This window comes from Ovis aries, chromosome 1, assembly GCF_016772045.2.
Source record: "Ovis aries strain OAR_USU_Benz2616 breed Rambouillet chromosome 1, ARS-UI_Ramb_v3.0, whole genome shotgun sequence".
In the NCBI taxonomy this organism is placed as follows: domain Eukaryota; kingdom Metazoa; phylum Chordata; class Mammalia; order Artiodactyla; family Bovidae; genus Ovis; species Ovis aries.
Window position 1 is genome coordinate 256,186,761 of NC_056054.1, and position 21,346 is coordinate 256,208,106.

The window sequence follows — 21,346 nt, forward strand, 5'->3', positions numbered from 1 at the left end:
TTGCCCCACCATTAAAAAAAAAAACAACTTTATATTGGATTATAGTTAATTTATGGGCTTCCCTGGTGGCTCAGGTGATAAAGAATTCGCCTGCAATGCAGGAGACCCAGGTTTGATCCCTGGGTCAGTGAGATCCCCTGGAGAAGGAAATGGCAACCTACTCCAGTATTCTTGCCTGGGAAACCCCACAGACAGGAGCCTGGAGGGCTATAGTCCCTGGGGTCGCAAAGAGTTGGGACACCACTGAGTGACTTTCACTTTCATAGTTGATTTGTAATGTGTTAAGTTTCAGGTGTGCAACAAAGTGTTTCGTTTACACATACACATATATCTATTCTTTCTCAAATTATTTTCCCATTTAGGTTATTACAGAATACTAAGCAGTTCCCTGTGCCTGACAATAGATCCTTGTTGGTTATTTATTTTAAATATAGTAGTGTGCTTGTGTTTAGTTGCTCAGTCATGTCTGACTCTTTGTGACCCCATGGACTGTAGCCCAACAGGCTCCTCTATCCATGAGGATTCTCCAGGCAAGAATACTGGAGTGGGTTGCCGTCACCTTACCCAGGGATCGAGCCCAACACAATGACTGAACCCAGGTCTCCACATTGCAGGTTAATTCTTTACCGTCTGAGCCACCAGGGAAGTCCAGAGTAGTGAATATATATCAATCCCAAACTCACAACTTATCCTTCCCTCCCTTTATCAAAGTAAGCACAAATACTTATATTATAATAATGCTTATAAATATATTAAGCTGGTGACCCTAAAATTGACTAGTCTTTCATAAAAGTTTTCTACATCTTACAGACATTTTAAATCAACACATATAAGTCCAGCCAATGTTCACAAAAAGAAAAGCTATCTGCTTTGTGATTTTAACAAAAGCTTTCACTCCAACAGAAATACTTGACCTGTAATAAGAAACTAAACTAACATTTCCAGCTGATACTAAAATGGTATGTTACAGTATCAAGCGCACTCTGATAATAAAAGGCACTGGTTTGGCACCAGCAAAAGACAAATAAATATTACTTCCTCTTATTATATTGAATAAAAGAAACAAAGAAGTCAGTTAATGACCTTAACACTGTTCCTGATTAGTCAGTCACTGGTAGGCTTAGTACTAGCTCCCCTTTAAGAAATGCATTGGGGTTCATCACAGCACTGTTTATAATAGCCAGGACATGGAAACAACCTAGATGTCCATCAGCAGATGAATGGATAAGAAAGCTGTGGTACATATTCACAATGGAGTATTACTCAGCCGTAAAAAAGAATTCATTTGAATCAGTTCTGATGAGATGGATGAAACTGGAGCCGATTATACAGAGTGAAGTAAGCCAGAAAGAAAAACACCAATACAGTATACTAACACATATATATGGAATTTAGGAAGATGGCAATGACGACCCTGTATGCAAGACAGGGAAAGAGACACAGATGTGTATAACGGACTTTTGGACTCAGAGGGAGAGGGAGAGGGTGGGATGATTTGGGAGAATGACATTCTAACATGTATACTATCATGTAAGAATTGAATCGCCAGTCTATGTCTGACGTAGGATGCAGCATGCTTGGGGCTGGTGCGTGGGGATGACCCAGAGAGATGTTATGGGGAGGGGAGGTGGGAGGGGGGTTCATGTTTGGGAACACATGCAAGAATTAAAGATTTTAAAATTAAAAAAAAAAAAAGAGAAAAAAAAAAAGAAATGCATTGGGCTCTTTATAGAGTGAGAATATTAGGTATGAAAGAGGCCAATAGAGATCAGCTAGTCTATCTCATTTTAACTTTTTTTTTAGAAAAGAAGTTTTTCTTATTATTGAGGTCACACTGGTTTACAACATTATATGTTTCATATGAAACATTATGATTCAATTTTTGTATACACTATTCTGTGCTTACTACCAAAAGTTTAGTTTCCATCTATATTTTCAAGTGTTTTTGTTATCTTTGGATGAATACCCAGAAGCAGACTAACTGGATCACATGGTAGTTCTATTCTTAACTTTTTGAGGAATATCCACAGTTTTTTACAGTGGCTACACCAATTTACATTCCCATCAACAGTGCACAACAAGGGTTCCCTTTTCTCCATATCCTCACTAACACATATCTTTTTGACAACAATGACTCTAATGGGTGGGAGGTAATGTCTAACTGTTGCTTTGATTTGCATTTCCCTAATAATTAATGATACTCATCTTCACTAGTGATGAACATCTTCATATGTGACTGCTGACCATCTGTATATCTTTTTTGGAAAAACATCTATTCTGATCTCTGCCCATTTTTAAATCAGGCTGTTCATTTTTGTTGTTGTTGAGTTATATGGGCTCTCCCTTATCAGATATATTTAACTATCTTCTCCCATTCAGTACATTGTCTCTTTCATTTTGTTAATGGTTTCCTTTGCTGTGCAGAGCTTTTTAGTTTGATATAGTACCACTTGTTTATTTTTGCTTTTGTTTGCCTTGCCTGAGGAGATACACCCAAAACAAATCGCTAAACCCAAAGTCTGAATTTCCTATTTTCTTCTAAGAGTTTTATGGTTTCAGATCTTCTGTTCAAGTCTTTAATCCATTTTGAGTTAATTTTTGTGTATGGTATAAGGAAATGGCTTAGTTTCATTCTTTTGCATGTGGCTGTACAGTTTTCCCACCAGTATTTATTGAAGAGACTGTCCTGTCTCCATTTTATGTTCTTTGCTCCTATGTTGTAAATTAATCGTCCCTGTATGTGTAGGTTTATTTCTGGGCTCTCAATTCTGTTCCATTAACCTTTTTCTGTCAAATACCATGTTGTTTCAATTACTATAGCTTTGCAGTATAATATGAAATCAGGGTATGTGACACTTCTTCCAGCTTTGTTCTTTTTTCTCAGAATTGCTTTGGCTATTCATAGTTTTTATGAATTCTATATAAATGTAGGGAGCTTTTATTTATGTGAAAAATGTCATCAAGGATTTTGATAGGGATTTTTTACAATGAATTTATAGATTGCTATAGAAAAACTGGATATTTTTAACCATGTTAATTCTTACAGTCCATGAGCATGAAACATCCTTCATCTTTCCATTTCTTTAAACAAAGTTTTATAACATATTGCAGAATCCTAGCTCCCCAGCCAGGGATTGAACCTGCACCCTCAAGCAGTGAAAGCACAGGGGCCTAATCACTGGCAGGAAATTCCCATCTTTGATTAAATTTATTCTTAGGTATTTTTAAATTCTTTTTGCTGCAATTTTAAATGATAGTGTTTTCTTAATTTCTCTTTCTGCTTGTTTTTTGTTGGTGTACAGAAACACAACAGATTCTGTATTTTGATTTTGTATCCTGCAACTTTACCGTACACATTTATTATTTCTAACAGGCTTTTGGTGGAGTCTTCAGGTATGAGACTGGTAAGTGGGCACACTTGTCTTGTTCCTGATCTTAGAGGGACAGCTTTCAGTTTTTCACAGTTGAGTATGTCAGCTGTGGGTTTGACATGCATAGCCTTTATTATGTTGATGTACATTCTTTCTATACCAATTTCATTGAGTTTTTATCACACAAGCATGTTGAATTTTGTCAAATGCTTCTTCTGCATTTATTGAGTTGATCATTATTTTTTAAATGTTGTAGCATGTTGATTTGCAGATGTTGAACCATCCCTGCAACCCTGAAATAAATTCTACTTGATTATATCGTATGATCCATTTGATGTATTATTTCATTTGCTAATACTTTGTTGAGGGTTTCTGCCTCTACGTATATCAGAGATACTCGCCTGTAATTTTCTTTTTTTGAATTATCCTTGTCTGGCTTTGATATCACGGCACTGTTGACCTCAAAAAATGAGTTGGGAAGTGTTCCCTCCTCTTCAACTTTTTGGAAGAGTTTGGCTCAGATGGTAAAGAGTCTGCCTGCAGTGTAGGAGACCCGGTTTCAATTCCTGGGTCGAAAAGATCCCCTGGAGAAGGAAATGGCAAACCTCTCCAGTATTCTTGCCTGGAAAATCACATGGACGGAAAAGCCTGGCAGTCTACAGCCCATGGGGTCCCAAAGAGTCGGACATGACTGAGTGACTTCACTTTTACTTTCAAGAAGAACAGATATTAGGTCATCTTTGAACATTTGGTAGTATTTACCAGTGAAGCTGTCTGGTCCTGGACTCTGGTTTTTTGGAAGGTTTTTGATTACTGTTTTAACCTCCTTCCTAGTGATCCATTTATTCAGATTTCCTACTTTAAGATTTCAACTTGGAAGGCTGATTGTTAAGAGTATATTCATTTATTCTATGTTGTCTAACTTGTTCACACATAGCTACTCACGGTATTCTCTTTTAACTCTCTGCATTTCTGTGGGACCTCTTGCAATTTCTCCTCTTTCATTTCTAATTTATCTGAACCTTCTTTTTCTTAGTGAGTTTAGCTAAAAGTTTGTTGGTTTTGTTTATCTTTTCAAAGAACCAGCTCTTAGTTTCACTGATCTTTTCTACTGTCTGACTTTTAGTATTTCCTTCCTTCTACTGACTCTGGACTTAATTTGAAGATCTTTTTTATAGTTCCTTTAGGTGTAAGGACTGTTTGGGCTTTTTCATTTCTCTTATTTCTTGAGGTAGCAAGTATTGCTATAAACTTGTTCTGCTATTGATGTATCCCACTGATTTTGGTATTCCATATTTTCATTTATCTTCAGGTGTATGTTTTCCTCCTTTGATTTCCTCATTAACCTAATATTAGGTTGGTGAAAAAGTAACTGTGGTTTCAGACCATAAACTTTAAATCACTATAACTAGGTTCAAACACACCTTTATTAATCAAAATAGGAACCATTCTATTGGCAACGTGTTCTGTTGGCAACACGTTTTTGCCAACAAGAAATGTTTGTTTATTCTGTGCTTTGAGATTCAACAAACTCTTGGAAAGCCTCCTGCTGGTTGTAGAAGCATTTTCCCTGCAAAAAGTTCTCAAGATGCTCAAAGAAGTGGTAGTCAGTTGGCAAGAGGTGCTAAGGGTCGGACACGACTGAGTGACTTCACTTTCACTTTTCACTTTCATGCACTGAAGAAGGAAATGGCAACCCACTCCAGCGTTCTGGCCTGGAGGATCCCAGGGACAGGGAGTCTGGTGGGCTGCTGTCTATGGGGTTGCACAGAGTTGGACACGACTGAAGCGACTTAGCAGTAGCCGCAGCAGGTGAACATGGCGGATGAGGCAAAACTTTGTAGCCCAATTCGTTCAACTTTTGAAGTGTTGTGCAACATGTGGTTGGGTGTTGTAAAGAACTGGGCCCATTCTGCTGACTAATACTGGCCTGCAGGCGTTGCAGTTTCCAGTGCTTCACATCGATTCGCTGAGCATACTTCTCAGAGTCAACGGTTTCACCCAGGCTGCAGAAAGCTGTAGTGGATCACCAAACAGTGACCATGAATATTTTTGGTGCAAGTCTGCTTTGCGAAGTGTTTTGCACTTTCTTCTCAGTCCAACCACTGATTTGGTCATCACTGGTTGTCATGTAAAATCCACTTTTCATCGCACATCACAATCTGATTGAGAAACGGTTTGCTGTTGTTGCACAGAATAAAAGATGACACTTCAAAACGATTTTTTTGATTTTCAGTCGGCTCATGGGGCATCCACTTATCAAGCGTTTTCACCTTTCCAATTTGCGTCAGACACCAAATAACTGTAGAATGGCCGACAATGAGTTCTTCCGTAACTTCTTGTGTAGTTTTAAGAGGATCACCTTCAATCATCTTCTCTACTAGTTGCTGTCAATTTCTAATGGCTGACCACTGCATTTCTCATCTTCAAGGCTCTCGTCTCCTTTGCAAAACTTCTTGAACCACCACAGCACTATACATTTGCTAGCAGTTCATGGGCCAAATGTGCTGTCGATGTTGCAAGTTATCTATGCTGCTTTACAACCCATTTTCAACTCAAATAAGAAAACAGCCCGAATTTGCTTTTTGTCTAACACTCACTTCCCTAGTTTAAACTAAATATAAATAGCAAGTAATGTCATTAGCAAAAATTAATAATAATAATAAAGCAAGAAATGCACATTAAAATGATGTATAAGATAACCACATATAAAGAATGTATTCCAATATCAAACAGCAAAGTTTAACTGTGCATAACCGCAATTACTTTTGCACCAACCTAAATAGATGTTTGGCAGAATGTTGTTTATTCTTATTTGTGATTTTATCAGCTTTCTTTTTGTAGGTGATTTCTAGTTTCCTATCTTGGTGGTTCAAAAAGATGCTTGATATGATTTCACCCTTAAATTTATTGAAGCTTGTTTTGTATCCCAACATATTGTCTATTCTTGAGAATGTTCCATATGCACTTGAGAACAATGTATTCTGCTGCTTTGGGAAGGAATGTTTCATGTTCTGTTCTAACGTTTCACTTAAGGCCAATGGTACTTTGTTAATTTTTTGTCTAGATGATCAATTTATTGATGTAAGTGGGAAGTAAAGCTCCCTACTGTTACTGATGTTGACTTCTTCATTTATATCTGTTAATTATTCCTTTTATACTCTGGTGCTTCTGCTTATATGCTTAAATATTAATAAAAATTACATCTTGATGGACTGTCCCCTTCATCAGTATATAAGTTCATCCTGTTCTCGTTTGACTTGAAGTCAATTTGATCTGATCTGAGACGGCTACACCTGCTTTGTTTTGCCTGCTATTTCTTGGAGTACCATTTCCCATCCATTCACTTTGAGCCTATGTTTCTCTTCAGAGCAGAGAGCCTAGGGGGCAGGATGTAGTTGGATCTTGTTTCTCAATACATCCAGCCACCTGTATCTTTTGATTGGTAAATTCAATCCACTTATATTTAGTATGATTACTGATGAATGGGGCTCTCCTGGTGGCTCAGGAGGTAAAGAGTTCACCTGCAATGGAGGAGACCCAAGTTCAATCTCTGGGTCAGGAAGATCCCCTAGAGGAAATGGCAATCCACTCCAGTACTCTCCCCTGGAGAGTTCCATAGACTTGAGGAGCCTCGCAGGCTACAGTCCATGGGGTCGCAACGAGTTGGGACATGACTGAGTGACCTAACGCTTTCACTTTTTCACCGATAAATGAGGACTCAGTACTGCCATTTTATCTTTAGTTTTCTGGTTGCTCTGTATCTCCATTGTTCCTGCCTGACATCTTAGTTGATGGTTTACTATCATGTTGTTCTTAGCGTCCTCCTCTATTGTATTTCATGTCTCTAGACTTATATTTCGTGGTTACCATTAGATTTGTATAAAACATGTCATAGATATCTTAGCCCTTTTTCTGTTGATAGCATCTTATATTCATTTGCCATTTTATGAGTTCTATTCTTTTTCTCTTCCCCTTTTACATTTTGTCATCTCAAATTATTTCTTTTTGTACTGTGAGTTCGTTACCAAATTCCAGTAGCTATGGGTTTTTACTGCTTCTTCCCCTTTAATCTTTATGCAATAATTGTTTAGCAACCTATTCTGATGTAAAGTTGCAATTTTCTGAATCTACCTAACTATCATCTTACTCTAAGTTTTGTGAACTTTTGCCTCTTCATTTCAAGTAGAAAAGCTCCTTCCAATATTTCTTGTAAGACAGGCCTAGTGGTAATAAACTCCTTCAGCTTTTGTCTCAGAAAAGCTTTATTTCTCCTTTATATCTGTAAGGAAACTTTGCTACAAGGATTTTCAGCAGTTTTTATCTTTTAATATTTTGCATAGGTCATTCCATCCTCTCCTGCCTATAGAGTTTCTGCCGAAAAATCTGATGGCCTAATAGGGGTTCCTTTGTAGGTTACTGGGTTTTTTCCCCTGGATGCCTTTAAAATTCTTTATCATTGAATTTTGACAATTTTAACATAATGTGCCCTCGAGAAGGTCTTTTACCATTGAGATACCAAGTGTTCTATTAACTTTATGGACTTGTATATACAGTTCCTTCCCCAGGTTTGTGAAATTCTATTATTTCTTTAAATAAACACTCTGCTCCATTCTCCCTCTCTTCTTCCTCTCGGATAACCACTATTCTTATGAAGGATAATGAAGCAGGAGAATTAACATGAGATTCTAGATCTATCTTCAAGCTCACTAATTCACACTTCCATTAGGTCTGCTCTAGTTTCCAATGCTTACTAATGCATTCTTCATCTCATTTACTGACACAGTCAGCTCCGGAACTTCAGTGTGGTTCTTTTTTAGACTTTTAATATCTTTGTCAAAGTATTTCTTGTTTTCATTAATTGTATTTCTAAGCTCACTGAACTGTCTTCCTGAGTTTTCTTGTAGCTTGGTGAGTTTTCTCATAACACCTATTTTGAATTCTCTATCAGTTAGAGTGAAATCTTCCATGACTTAAGTTTGGTTTCTGAAGAACTTTCATTTTCTTTTTGTGACACTGTATGTGGTTTCACGTGGTACTCGACAAGTTATTCCTCTGCCAGTGCACTTAAAGTAGCAAATACCTTTCTTATATAGGTAAAGGGTTTTTTTTTTTTTTTTAACTCTAAGTTGGAAATTAGAAGCCTTTATTTTTCTTGCTATAACACAAGTGTTTCGCTTTTCATACTTGAGCTGCCTCTGGCTATATTTGAGAACTGACACTTCCCATCCTCCACTACCTCTGCCTGATTGTACTATCATTGCCACTGCTTGTGTTCCAGGGTGGCCTGGATGGCCACTGCTGCGAGAGGGAGGGGTTGGCGAAGGGTAGAGGAGGCAGGGTCATGGGCACCTTCTCCACATCTAGGGTTGTCAGGTTTATAACTCACCACTGCTGTGACCCTGGGGACTATGGTCACAGGACCCACCATCACTGCTGCTGCTAGGTTCCCTGTGGTCAAAGGGGCCACTGCAGCCAGGAGGCTGGAGTCACGTGTGCTGTCTTCCCTGTTGCTACAGGGGTCTCCGGGGCTTCCGGCTCAGCCACTGTGGCCAAGGGCCAAGACTGCAGGCACTTGCTTCATTGTTCCCTGAGTTCTACCTCCTTCATGTATTTCAGTCCATCCACCTTCAGAAGTAGATTTCTGGATCTCTCCGGTCCTAGTGTGCTAGGCAGAGGAACCTTTGTTGACTTACGAATGTTTTACAAGTTGTAGAATGAAGGGGAGAGGCAAAGAGGGTGTCTCACCTCATGATCCTGACATCACTTCTAATCTGGTTTTAAAAGTAATGAAACTAAAGCCTAGTTTTATTGGCTGAGACTAAATAGTTTTTCATTCTTATGAAGCTAAAGAAAAACACTTCTGCAAACTCCTTGACGAAATGTGCTACATGGCAAACTTGTTTAAAAGGAGACACTCTGTCCTGTCCTTCCTCGACTGTGTATCTGATAAGACTGATTGTTGATCTGATGAACTTGATAAATTAAAATTATTTATGATAAAAAAAAGAAAACACTGTATAAATGAATGGTCATAATCATTCCTTTGTCACTCTTTAGAACAGCCTGGTAAGAGAGACTATAAATAAATTTTAATATTTAAAATCCTGAATTTATAGTTCATTAGCAATTGTTTCTCATCCTCAGTAATAACAACTGTAGATAACTATTAATTCTTAGTAGGAATCCCAGAAAAATCTCAACTATTATTGCCAGAAAACATGATAGTACCTTGCTTATTACAAGCGATTAAGAATGATGGTGCATTCTTCAGACCTATACTGTCAAGGAGGACTTGATACAGAAACTCAGCCACGTCTTTTACCTCTCGCTGGAAGGCTGCACTATCCACAACAAACACAATAGCCCTGGAGGGGAAAAAGAGAAAAACAGGCATGTGAGCATGCAATAGTGTAGCACTATGTTGAGAAAATGATATCCTTAATTTTGTTCAATTCAGTCCTAATGGATAACACAAAATAAGCTCACATACAAGTGTGTGCACAAGTAATCATAGAACATAAGTATGTAACAAAGGACTAGTGAGTGCACCATGTATCAATATTTAAAATCCCAGAAGATGATCCTATTAAAGCGCTACATTCAATGTCAGCCAATTTGGAAAACTCAACAGTGGCCACAAAACTAGAAAAGGTCAGCTTTCATTTCAATCCTAAAGAAGGGCAATGCCAAAGAATGTTCCAACTACCATACAACTGCATTCACTTAACATGCTCAAAATCCTTCAAGTTAGGCTTCAGCAGTATGTGAACTGAGAACTTCCAGATGTACAGCTGGGTTTAGCGAAGGTAAAGGAACCAGAGAGCAAACTGTCAACATTCACTGGATCATAGAGAAAGCAAGGGAATTCCAGAAAAACATCTACTTCTGCTTTACTGACTACGTTGAAGCCTTTGACTGTGTGGATCACAGCAAACTGTGGAAAATTCTGAAAGAGACAGGAATACCAGACCACCTTACCTGCCTCATGCAAAACCTGTATGTAGGTCAAGAAGCAACAGTTAGAACAGGACATAGAATAATGGATTGGTTCAAAATTGGAAAGCAGTACATCAAGGCTGCATATTGTCACCTTGCTTGTTTAATTTATATGCAGAAATGACTGACTGGATGAACACAAGCTGGAATCAAGGTTACCAGGAAAAATATCAACAACCTCAGATACACAGATGACACTACTCTAATGGCAGAAAGTGAAGAGGAACTAAACAGCCTCATGATAAGGGTGAAAGAGGAGCATGAAAAAGCTGGCTTAAAACTTAACATTCAAAAAATGATCATGGCATCTGGTCCTATCACTTCATGGCAAACAGAAGGGGAAAAAAGTGGAAGCAGTGACAGATTCTATTTCTTGGGTTCCAAACTCACTGCAGATGGTAACAGCAGCCATGAAATTAAAAGATACTTGGAAGAAAAGCTATGACAAACCTAGACTGTGTATTAAAAAGTAGGAACATCATTTTACTGACAAAGGTCCATGTAGTCAAAGCTATGGTCTTTCCAGTAGTCATGTACAGAGTTGGACCATAGAGAATGCTGAGTGCTAAAAAATTGATGCTTTCAAATTGTGGTGCCAGAGAAGACTTTTGAGAGGCCCTTGGACTACAAGATCAAACCAGTCAACCCTAAAGGAAATCAAATCTGAATATTCTTTGGAAGAACGGATGCCAAAACTAAAGTTCCAAAACTTTGGCTACCTGATGGAAAGAGACGACTTACTGGAAAAGACCCTGATGCTGGGAAAGATTGAAGGCGAAAGGAAAAGGTGTGGCAGAGGATGAGATGATTAGATAGCATCAATGACTCAATGGACATGAATGTGAGCAAACTCCAGGAGACAGTGAACAACAGAGGAGCCGGGCATGCTGTAGTCCATGGGTTGCAAAGTTAGATATGACTCAGGGACTAAATAACAAAAATGAATCAATGACTGTATCTAGAAAGACAATAGCAAATGATGCTTCCTCTCAAGTCCAGGAAATTGTCATATACAAAATCATGTGATAAGACACTAGGACAGACATTTTATCTGCTAGGAAACAAAGAGGAAGATCATTTACATAAAACTAGATCAAGACGACCTAAAGGAGGGTTAATAGTTGAGTGAATTTTAGCCAGACAAAATATCACTGTGGCACAGGTTGTCTAGAAAGTAGTTTGTGCAAGGCACAAATGACCTGGAGAACTCAATGTAAGCTAATACACAGACAGGTGGGGAAATGAAGGAGAGTTAGGTCAGAGACAAGAGGGATGTGATACACTGATCTACAGAGTTTATGTTTTTCTGTCTTACAAAGAATGTTGCTGTTTAGTTGCTAACTCATGTCCAACTCTTTGGTGACCCCATGGATTATAGCCCCCCATGCTCTTCTGTCCATGGATTTACCAGACAAGAATACTTGAGTGGGTTGCCACTTCCTTCCCCATGGTATCTTCCCGACCTAGGGATTGAACCTGTGTCTCCCACATTGGCAGGAGGATTCTTTACCGCCTCTTACAAAGAATATTGGTGCCTAAATGAAAGATAAAACTAAGAGGATAATCAAACTAGAAGCAGAGTGATCAGGTAGGGCCTAACCTAAGGCAGCAATAGTGAGAATCCTCATTTGCCAGAAATAAAAAGGCATCAAAGCTAAAGCAAAGCAACCCAGGAAAAGAACAGACAATAGACCTTAGGGACAAGTATTTGAATGCCTAGGAGATGTGCAATGACCAACAGATGAATGCTCTGTGTAAAGCCTAGAACTTAAAAGCAGTCTAACAGAGGGTGGTGGGGGAAAATAATCCAAGAATTGAATCACTAGGCCTCGTGTGCCACACACAGAAACACAGTATGCATTTACATTTTCTCATGTAAGATCCTGAGGCAGGAAGACTGCGCCAGACTCAATAAACGCCCATGGCCCCCAACAGAAGGAAATATGAATCCCTTCTAGAGAGAGGCTTTTATAACCTAAAGCAAAAACAACAACAACAACAAAAATAACCCAGCAACCACAATATCAATAACAAAATCTCATCCCCTTGAACAGGGGTTCTGGATCTAAACTACAAAGACAATAATAAGTAGTAAATAAAATATTTTAAACTATTTAATAGAATACTAGATACCATAAGAAAAGAATAAAGATAGCACTAAAAAAAAATACTAGACTAATTTTAAAAGATAGGTTTTTAGAAGCAAAGAACAAAATAACAACTTAATAGAAAAGATTAAGTTGCTTAATGGCTTAATGGCAAAGCCTTTGCCTATGTCAATCACAACAAATTGTGGAAAATTGTTAAAGAGATGGGAACACCAGACCACCTAACTTGCCTCTTGAGAAATCTGTATGCAGGTCAGGAAGCAACAGTTAGAACTAGACACGGAACAACAGACTGGTTCCATACTGAAAAGGAGTACGTCAAGGCTGTATATTGTCACCCTGTTTATTTAAGTTATATGCAGAATACATCATATGAAATGCCAGGCTGGATGAAGCACAAACTACAATCAAGATTGCCAAGAAAAATATGAATAACCTGAGATATGCAGATGACACAACCCTTATGGCAGAAAGCGAAGAAGAACTAAAGAGCCTCTTGATGAAAGTGAAAGAGGAGAGTGAAAAAGTTGGCTTAAAACTCAACATTCAAAAAACAAAGATGATGGCATCCAGTCCCATCACTTCATGGCAAATAAATGGGGAAACAATGGAAATCGTAACAGATGTTATTTTTGTGGGCTCCAAAATCACTACAGATGGTGACTGCAGCCGTGAAATTAAAAAGCACTTGCTCCTTGGAAGAAAAGCTATGACCAACCTAGACAGCATATTAAAAAGCAGAGACATTACTTTGCCAACAAAAGTCCATCTAGTCAAAGCCATGATTTTTCCAGTAGCCATGTATGGATGTGAGAGTTGGATCATAAAGAAAGCTGAGCACCGAAGAACTGATGCTTTTGAAGTGTGGTGTTGGAGAAGACTCTTGAGAAGCCCTTGGACTATAAGGAAATCAGATCAGTCAATCCTAAAGGAAATCAGTCCTGAATATTCACTGGAAGGACTGCTGCTGAAGCTGAATATCCAATACTCTGGCCACCTGACGCAAAGAACTGACTCCTTGTAAAAGACCCTGATGCTGGGGAAGATTGAAGGCATGAGGAGAAGGGGATGACAGAGGAAGAGATGGTTGGATGGGCTTCACCAACTCAATGGACATGAGTTTGAGCAAGCTCCAGGAGTTGGTGATGGACAGGCAAGTGACAGTTAATGGACAGCTGGTGATGGACTGCTTGCTGTAGTCCATGGGGTTGCACAGAGTCAGACACGAATGAGCAACTGAATTGAACTGAACTAATGGAACAGATAAGCAGAGACTACTACAGCTAAAAAGGATAGAGTAAACTACAAAATAAAGGTAAAAATATCTTACTATATGCAAGGTGAAAAGACCTGGAAGGTATGACAGAGAAGAGACAAGAAGAGCAGAAAAGATATGGCTTAATGATGCTAATGAGAGTTCTAGGAGAAGAAACTGAGTAGAAAGAGAACTACCTGAAAAGATACTGTTGAGAATTTTCCAGAACTGAAGATGCAAATATTTCAGCTGAAATAGTACCCTTGAATTCCAACCACAATAAAGCTAAATCATCCCTGAATAGAAGGATAATCTACCCCTTAACACAGGATAAAAATAAGATTCTATATCATGAAATGACAAGTAGATTGAGCACTGCTTTCTAATCTACAACAATAGATACTTGAAGTCAGGAGTAATGTCTTCAGTGTGAAAACAGACCTAAGACAATTATTCAAAAATGAAGGCCAATGCAAAAAGTTTCAAATGAACAAAAAATGAGAAATGTTATCTCTTGTTCACCATTCTGCAAACATATCTAAAAGAAATACATGAAAGAAAATTGAATCAAAAGCAAAGAGTAACAGGCAAGAAGCAATGGACTGAAAAAAAATCCATAAACATCCTAGTAATTGTAGGCTGTCACTGAATGGAGCAGAAAAAAAACACACTGTTGGGGGTTAAAAAAGAGGAAAGAAAATTAAAATGAAAGATGTAAGGAAGATCAAAGTAAGGTATTTTAAGATTCAGTTAAAGAAAGCTAGTATTATTGATTTTTAACTTTTGTTAAGCAGTCAGTGTTTAAAAACAGTATAGAAGATAACAATGAAAAACAAGAAATAACATAGTTTCAAATCAGTTGAGGGAGAAAAATGAGATGATTAGGGAAACCTGATCATCAGGTACGATTAAAAACTCAGAAGGTACAATTAAAAAACAAGAAATCACAGATCAATACACTATACCTATCCTTGAACAGCATGGGGTTTAGGAGTCTGACCTTCTAATCAAAAATCTGTGTATAACTTCAGTTGGCCCTCTATATCTGAGGTTTGATACTGGTTGATTCAAAGCAACCACAGATTGGGTGGTACACATTAAGTGAAAAAATTCCTCCTATAAGCAGTTGCACATAGTTCAAACCCATTTTGTTCAAGGGTTCACTGCAGTATCTTTTGAATTTGTATTTATTGTGATTATGATTTGAGCTCATTTGTATCTTCATACTTTGAATGTTTTAGTAACCCAAAATACTTGGATCAAAGAGTAATTATAATTAAACTGTGAAATGTAAAAAATTTGTAGCTGAAATTGAGAAAGAATTTTAAATTAGAAATTAAAACCCAATTACAGCAAAATTTACCAGTTCTAGATTTCTATCAATTGTTTGAGGAATAAAAAAAAAATATCACACACCTTCTAGTTTCCAGTCTGGCATGAAAAAAGCTGAAAGTCACCACTGCATTCTAAGAAGTAAAAAGCTAACCAGACTGAAAAATCCACAGCACTTAAGTTCATCAGAGAACTGAGGTTACAGGGCAAAGCACTGCCTCTCAAACTGGAGAAAACAACATATATACATGGAAAAGTACAACTGACTGGAGTATAAACTCCGGAGCACAAATCTCTGTGGCACCTAGTGTGAAAACCTGATCCATAACTGATGAATTGCTAGGTCAGCATGAACAAGTCTGAGACATAAAACCCCAGGGAGACCCACACTTTTGTAAATTTTACCTCCAGAAGCTTGACTAGGTTCTTGTGATACATAGTAGAGAAGAATTCCCTCATGCTTCCGGCAGAGGGAAGGGAAAAGAAATCATTTTGAAATATGCTAGACCTTGATGAGGTCTTGGAAAAGGAAATGACAACCCACTCCAGTATTCCCGCCTGGGAAATCCCGTGGACAGAGGAGCTTGACAGAGGAGCTTGGTGGGCTACAGTCCATGGAGTCACAAAGAGTTGGGTAGGACGGCTAAACAACAACTACAAATGAAGTCTACTCTCAGGAGAAACTATTTAACCAGAGCCTAATTTGCTGGGATTTTATAAGAGCCTAACTGACCTGCAGAAAGGGAAATTTCCAACTCCACCCAGATCTAGGATTCCAAGTGGGAGAAGAAAAATACCCATCTCCTGCCTATACTACCAATCCTATCCCATTTAAAGGGGCAGTGGGAATCAATTGAGAATCAAGTGTAAAGCTCACAGTCCAGATACAGGCCCATTAAGACTGAGATCTAGTCAAAGGATGCTTTCTTTCCTCTCACACTTCACCACTTACTAATGGCAGTTCTTACCCAGTTTACTGCATGTCTATCAAGAAAAATTACATGACACACTAAAAAGTAAAAAAGAGTTTGAAGAGAAGGGGCAAGCAACAGAACTTGACTCAGATATGGAAGAGACGCTGGAATTGTCAGTCCAGGAATTTGAAATAATTGTGATTGTGGTGCTGAGTGTTCTAGAAGATAAAGAAGACAACACGCAAAACAGATGGGAAATGTAAGGAGAGAGATGAAGTTCAAAAAAATAACTAAAAAGAAATGCTACACAGCTTCCCTAGTGACTCCGTGGTAAAGAATCCACCTGCCAGGCAGGAGAAATGGGTTCAAACCCTAGTCTGGGACGATCCCATACGCAGCAGAGCAATTGAGCTGGCCCAAAACGACTACCAAGCCTGTGCAGAATCGGGCAGCTGCAACTACTGAGCCCATGGGATGTAACTACTGAAGTCCATGTGCCTAGAGCCTGCGCTCTGCAACAAGAGAAACCACCAAAGGCCCGTGCATCACAACTAGAGAGCAGCCCTGCTCGCTGCAACTAGCGAAAGACCTGTGCAGCAATAAAGACCCAGCAGGGCCATAAATAAACAAAATTATATATAAAAACAGAAATGATACAGATCAAAAACAAACTAACAAATGAAGAACATCTCTGATGAAACTATTAGTAGACTGCATGCGACTGAAGGAAAGAACCTCTAGCTTCAGATATCTCAAAGGAAGCCTCCAAAATGGAAAAGCAAAGAAAACAAAGACTTAAAAAACCAGAAGAGAATACCTGAGAACTGTGGGAGAACTACAAAAAGTGTAACATACATGTACTGGGAATTTCAGAAGGAGAGGCAAGAGAAAAAAGAAGAAATATATAAAACAATATTGGCTGAAAACTTCTCCAAATTAATGTCAGACACCAAACCACAGATAGATAGAAACCACAGGAAGCTCCGAAAACACCAAGCAGGATTAATATCAAAGGACTATAGCTAGTCATATCATTTTTAAACTACAGAAAATGAAAGATAAAGGAAAAAAATCTCAAAATAAGCCAGAAGGGAAAAGACCTTATGCTCAACATTCAGAAAATGAAGATCATGGCATCCGGTCCCATCACTCCATGGGAAATAGATGGGGAAACCGTGGAAACAGTGTCAGACTTTATTTCTTTGGGGCTCCAAAATCACTGCAGATGGTGACTGCAGCCATGAAATTAAAAGACGCTTACTCCTTGGAAGAAAAGTTATGACCAACCTAGATAGCATATTCAAAAGCAGAGACATTACTTTGCTGACTAAGGTCCGTCTAGTCAAGGCTATGGTTTTTCCAGTAGTCATGTATGGATGTGAGAGTTGGACTGTGAAGAAGGCTGAGTGCCAAAGAATTGATGCGTTTGAACTGTGGTGTTGGAGAAGACTCTTGAGAGTCCCTTGGACTGCAAGGAGATCCAACCAGTCCATTCTGAAGGAGATCAACCCTGGGATTTCTTTGGAAGAAATGATGCTAAAGCTGAAACTCCAGTACTTTGGCCACCTCATGCGAAGAGTTGACTCACTGGAAAAGACTTTGATGCTGAGAGGGATTTGGGGGCAGGAGAAGAAGGGGACGACCGAGGATGAGATGGCTGGATGGCATCACTGACTCAATGGACGTGAATCTGAATGAACTCCGGGAGTTGGTGATGGACAGGGATGCCTGGCATGCTGTGATTCATGGGGTCGCAAAGAGTCGGACATGACTGAGCGACTGAACTGAATATAAGAATTATATCCAGTTTCTCAGATACCATGCAAGCAAGAAGCAAGTGAAGGGAAATATTTAAAGTGTTAAAAGAAAAATCCCCAAACGTGCAGTTGTATACCCTGTGATCTTTATAGCACTGAATGCATTTATTAGAAAAGAAGAAAGACCTAAAATCAATAATCTAAGCTTCCATCTTAGGAATCTAGAAAAAGTACAGCAATTTAAAGTAAACAGAAAAAAGAATAAAAGAGCAGAAATCAATGAAATTGCAAATAGGACATAGAGAACATCAACAAAACCAAAAGCTGGTCCTTGAAAAGATCAATAAAATTTATAAACTTCTAGCCAGTCTAAGAAAAAGAGAGGACACAAAATGGATGTTAAAAGGATAATCAAGAAATAATATAAATAACTCTATGCCCACAAATTTGATAAGCTAGGTGAAATGGTCCGATTCCTTGAAAGATACAATCTGCCAAAACTCATAAGAAACAGACAATCTGAATAGCCCTATATCTATTAAAGAAACTGAATCAAAAATTAAAAACCTTCCAAAATAGAAAGCACTAGGCACAAGCGGGATCACTAGTGAATTCTACCAAATATTTAAGGACATTTATACAATGTTATTATGTCAAATATATTCAATTAAAAAAATTAAGGAAGAAAACATACAAATTCTTTACAATTTCTTTCAGAAAATAGAAACAAGGAATATTTTCTTGTTTATTCTATGAGGCCAGAATTACTTTAAAATACAAACCAAGACATCACAAGAAAACTATACACAAATATCTTTCATGAAAGTGAAAGTGAGAGTTGCTCAGTCGTGTCCAACTCTTTGGGACCCCATGGACTATACAGTCCATGATTCTCCAGGCCAGAATACTGGAGTGGGGAGCCTTTTCCTTCTCCAGGGGACCTTTCCAACCCAGGGATCGAACCCAGGTCTCCCACATTGCAGGTGGATTCTTTATCAGCTGAGCCACAAGGGAAGTCTAAGAATACTGGAGTGGGTAGCCTATCCCTTCTCCAGATCTTCCTGACCCAGGAATCAAATCAGGGTCTCTTGCACTGTAGGCGGATTCTTTACCAACTGAGCTATGAGGGAAGCCCATCTTTCATGAACATATATGTAAAAATCCTCAAGAAAATACTGGCAAATCAAATCCAACAATTTATAAGAAGAATTATATACCATGATAAGTGGGTTTTGGACCCAATATCAATGTGGTGGATGGAGATTTCCCCTACCATCAAACAATTCTCTTGACCCCAGCTGGGTGTCCTACAACTCAACTCAATTCTGATACCTGGAGATAGCATCAGGTTCCACAGGCTAAAGGCTCGACCTAAGATGCCAGTCAAAAGTCAATGCTGTTACCTGTACTTCTGACTGACTGACTATAAATCAGAGGTTCCCATGACCCCCCTTCTTAGATTCAATTAATTTGTTAGAACAGCTCACAGATGGAGAAAGAAATGGCCACCCACTCCAGTATTCTTGCCTGGAGAATCCCGTGGACAGAGGAGCCTGGTGGGCTGCTGTCCATAGGGTCACCTAGAGTCAGGACATGACTGAAGCGACTCTGCATGCATGCATGCATTGGAGAAGGAAATGGCAACCCACTCCAGTATTCTTGCCTGGAGAATCCCAGGGACAGAGGAGCCTGGTGGGCTGCCGCCTATGGGGTCGCACAGAGTCAGACACAACTGAAGCGATTTAGCAGCAGCAGCAGCAGCAGAATTGCAGAATACAAAGCTGATACACAAGTGAATTGCTTACCCAAATATCAGGAATGAACAAATGAAATTTAATACTAAAAACACAATACCACTTATATTAGCATCCTACAATATGAAAGAGATACAAATACATACGAGATCTACATGAGGAGAACTATAAAACTCTAATCCACAAAACTGAAGTAGAACTAAGAAAATGGACAGGAAGGCTAAACAGTGTCAAGATGTCAGTTCTCCCCAACCTGATTTATAGATTCAATGCAACCCCAATCAAAATCTCAGCAACTAAGTTTGTGGGTACTCACAAACTGATTCTAAAGTTTATATGGAGAGGCAAAAGATCCAGAATAGCCAACAGAATCCTGAAGAAGAACAAAGTTGGAGAGCTGACATTACCAACTTACTATGAAACCATAGTAATGAAGACAGCATGGTATTGATGAGAGAACAGATCAATAGACCATAACAGAGTCCAGAAAGAGACCCTCATCTATACAGTCAAGTGATCTTTGACAGAGGAGCAAAGGCAATAAATGAAGCAAAGATAGTGTTTTCAACAAACAGTGCTGGAAGACACATCTACACACACGCACAAAATGAATCACATACTTAAATGTAAACCAAAACTATAAAACTCCACACTGGAGAAAACCAGTGTTGAAACACAAGTGTAAAAAGCAGTAGATGATCAGAATTTCTGAAACTCAACAGTAAGAAAACAAACAACCCAATTTAAAAAGCGGGTCAAAGATCTATACAGACGCCTCACCAAACAAGATTTAAAACAGCAAATTTATTTATAAACAGCAAATCAGTATACGAAAAGAAGCTCCATATCCTATGTCATTAGGGAAATGCAAATTAAAACAACAATTAGGTACCACTATATACCCATTTAGAATAGTCGAAATCCGGAACAGTGACACCACTAAATCCTGGTGAGGATGCACACCAACTGGAACACTCATTCATCACTGGTGGGAATGCAAACTGGCATGGCCACTTTGCAAGACAGTGTGGGAATTTCTCACAAAACTAAACATATTCTTACTATATGATTCTGCCAATTGTGCTCCTTGATATGTACCCAGAAACGTATGCTCACACAAAAACCAGCTTTATTCAGAACTGTCAAAGCTTGGAAACAACCACGGTGCCCTTCAATAGACGAATGAATAAACTGTGGGAAACCCAGACAATACGTGTTATTCTGCACTACACAGAAATCAGCTGTCAAACAGCGAAAAGACATGGAAGAGACTTGAACGCATATTACAAAGTGAAAGAAGCCAACATGAAAAGGCAACATACTGTATGTTTCCAACTATTTGAAATTCTGAAGAAAGCAAAACTATGGAAACAGTAAAAAGATGAGCGGTTGTCAGGGGTCAGGGGAGAGGATGAACTGGCAGAGAACAGAGGATTTCTAGGGTAGTGACGCTACTCTCTATGATACGATAATGGAGAACACAGATCACTGTACATTTGTTCAAACTCCTAGAACGTATAACACCGACAGTGAACCCTAATGTAAAATACAGACTGTGTGACTTTGATATGTCAATGTAAGTACATCATTTGTAACAAATGGGTGAACATTTGTAATTTCACTAGGTGAAGGATGCTGATAATAGGCGAATGGTTATATGGGAAATCGCTGTACCTTCTGCTCAATTTTGCTGTGAACCTGAAATTCTCTAAAAAATAGGGTTTTTAAAAATAAAACAAGTAACAATCTCAACTATGACAGACTGCTCATCATCACCACCTTGTGGGCAAGGAAGCAACAACAAAATATATGACAAAAATAAGGAAATCTTCACTTATTCCCATCCTAACAAAGCT

The 21,346-nt window shown here is 38.6% G+C and overlaps 1 protein-coding gene across 1 annotated transcript in view; it reads right to left on the minus strand.

The window, feature by feature from the left end:
* Positions 1-21,346, minus strand: part of TF (serotransferrin) — an 85,525-nt gene that overhangs the window by 11,467 nt on the left and 52,712 nt on the right. Inside the window, 1 exon segment of the mRNA XM_042236939.2 lies at positions 9,603-9,739. Within this exon segment, the coding sequence (XP_042092873.1) occupies positions 9,603-9,739 (137 nt within the window).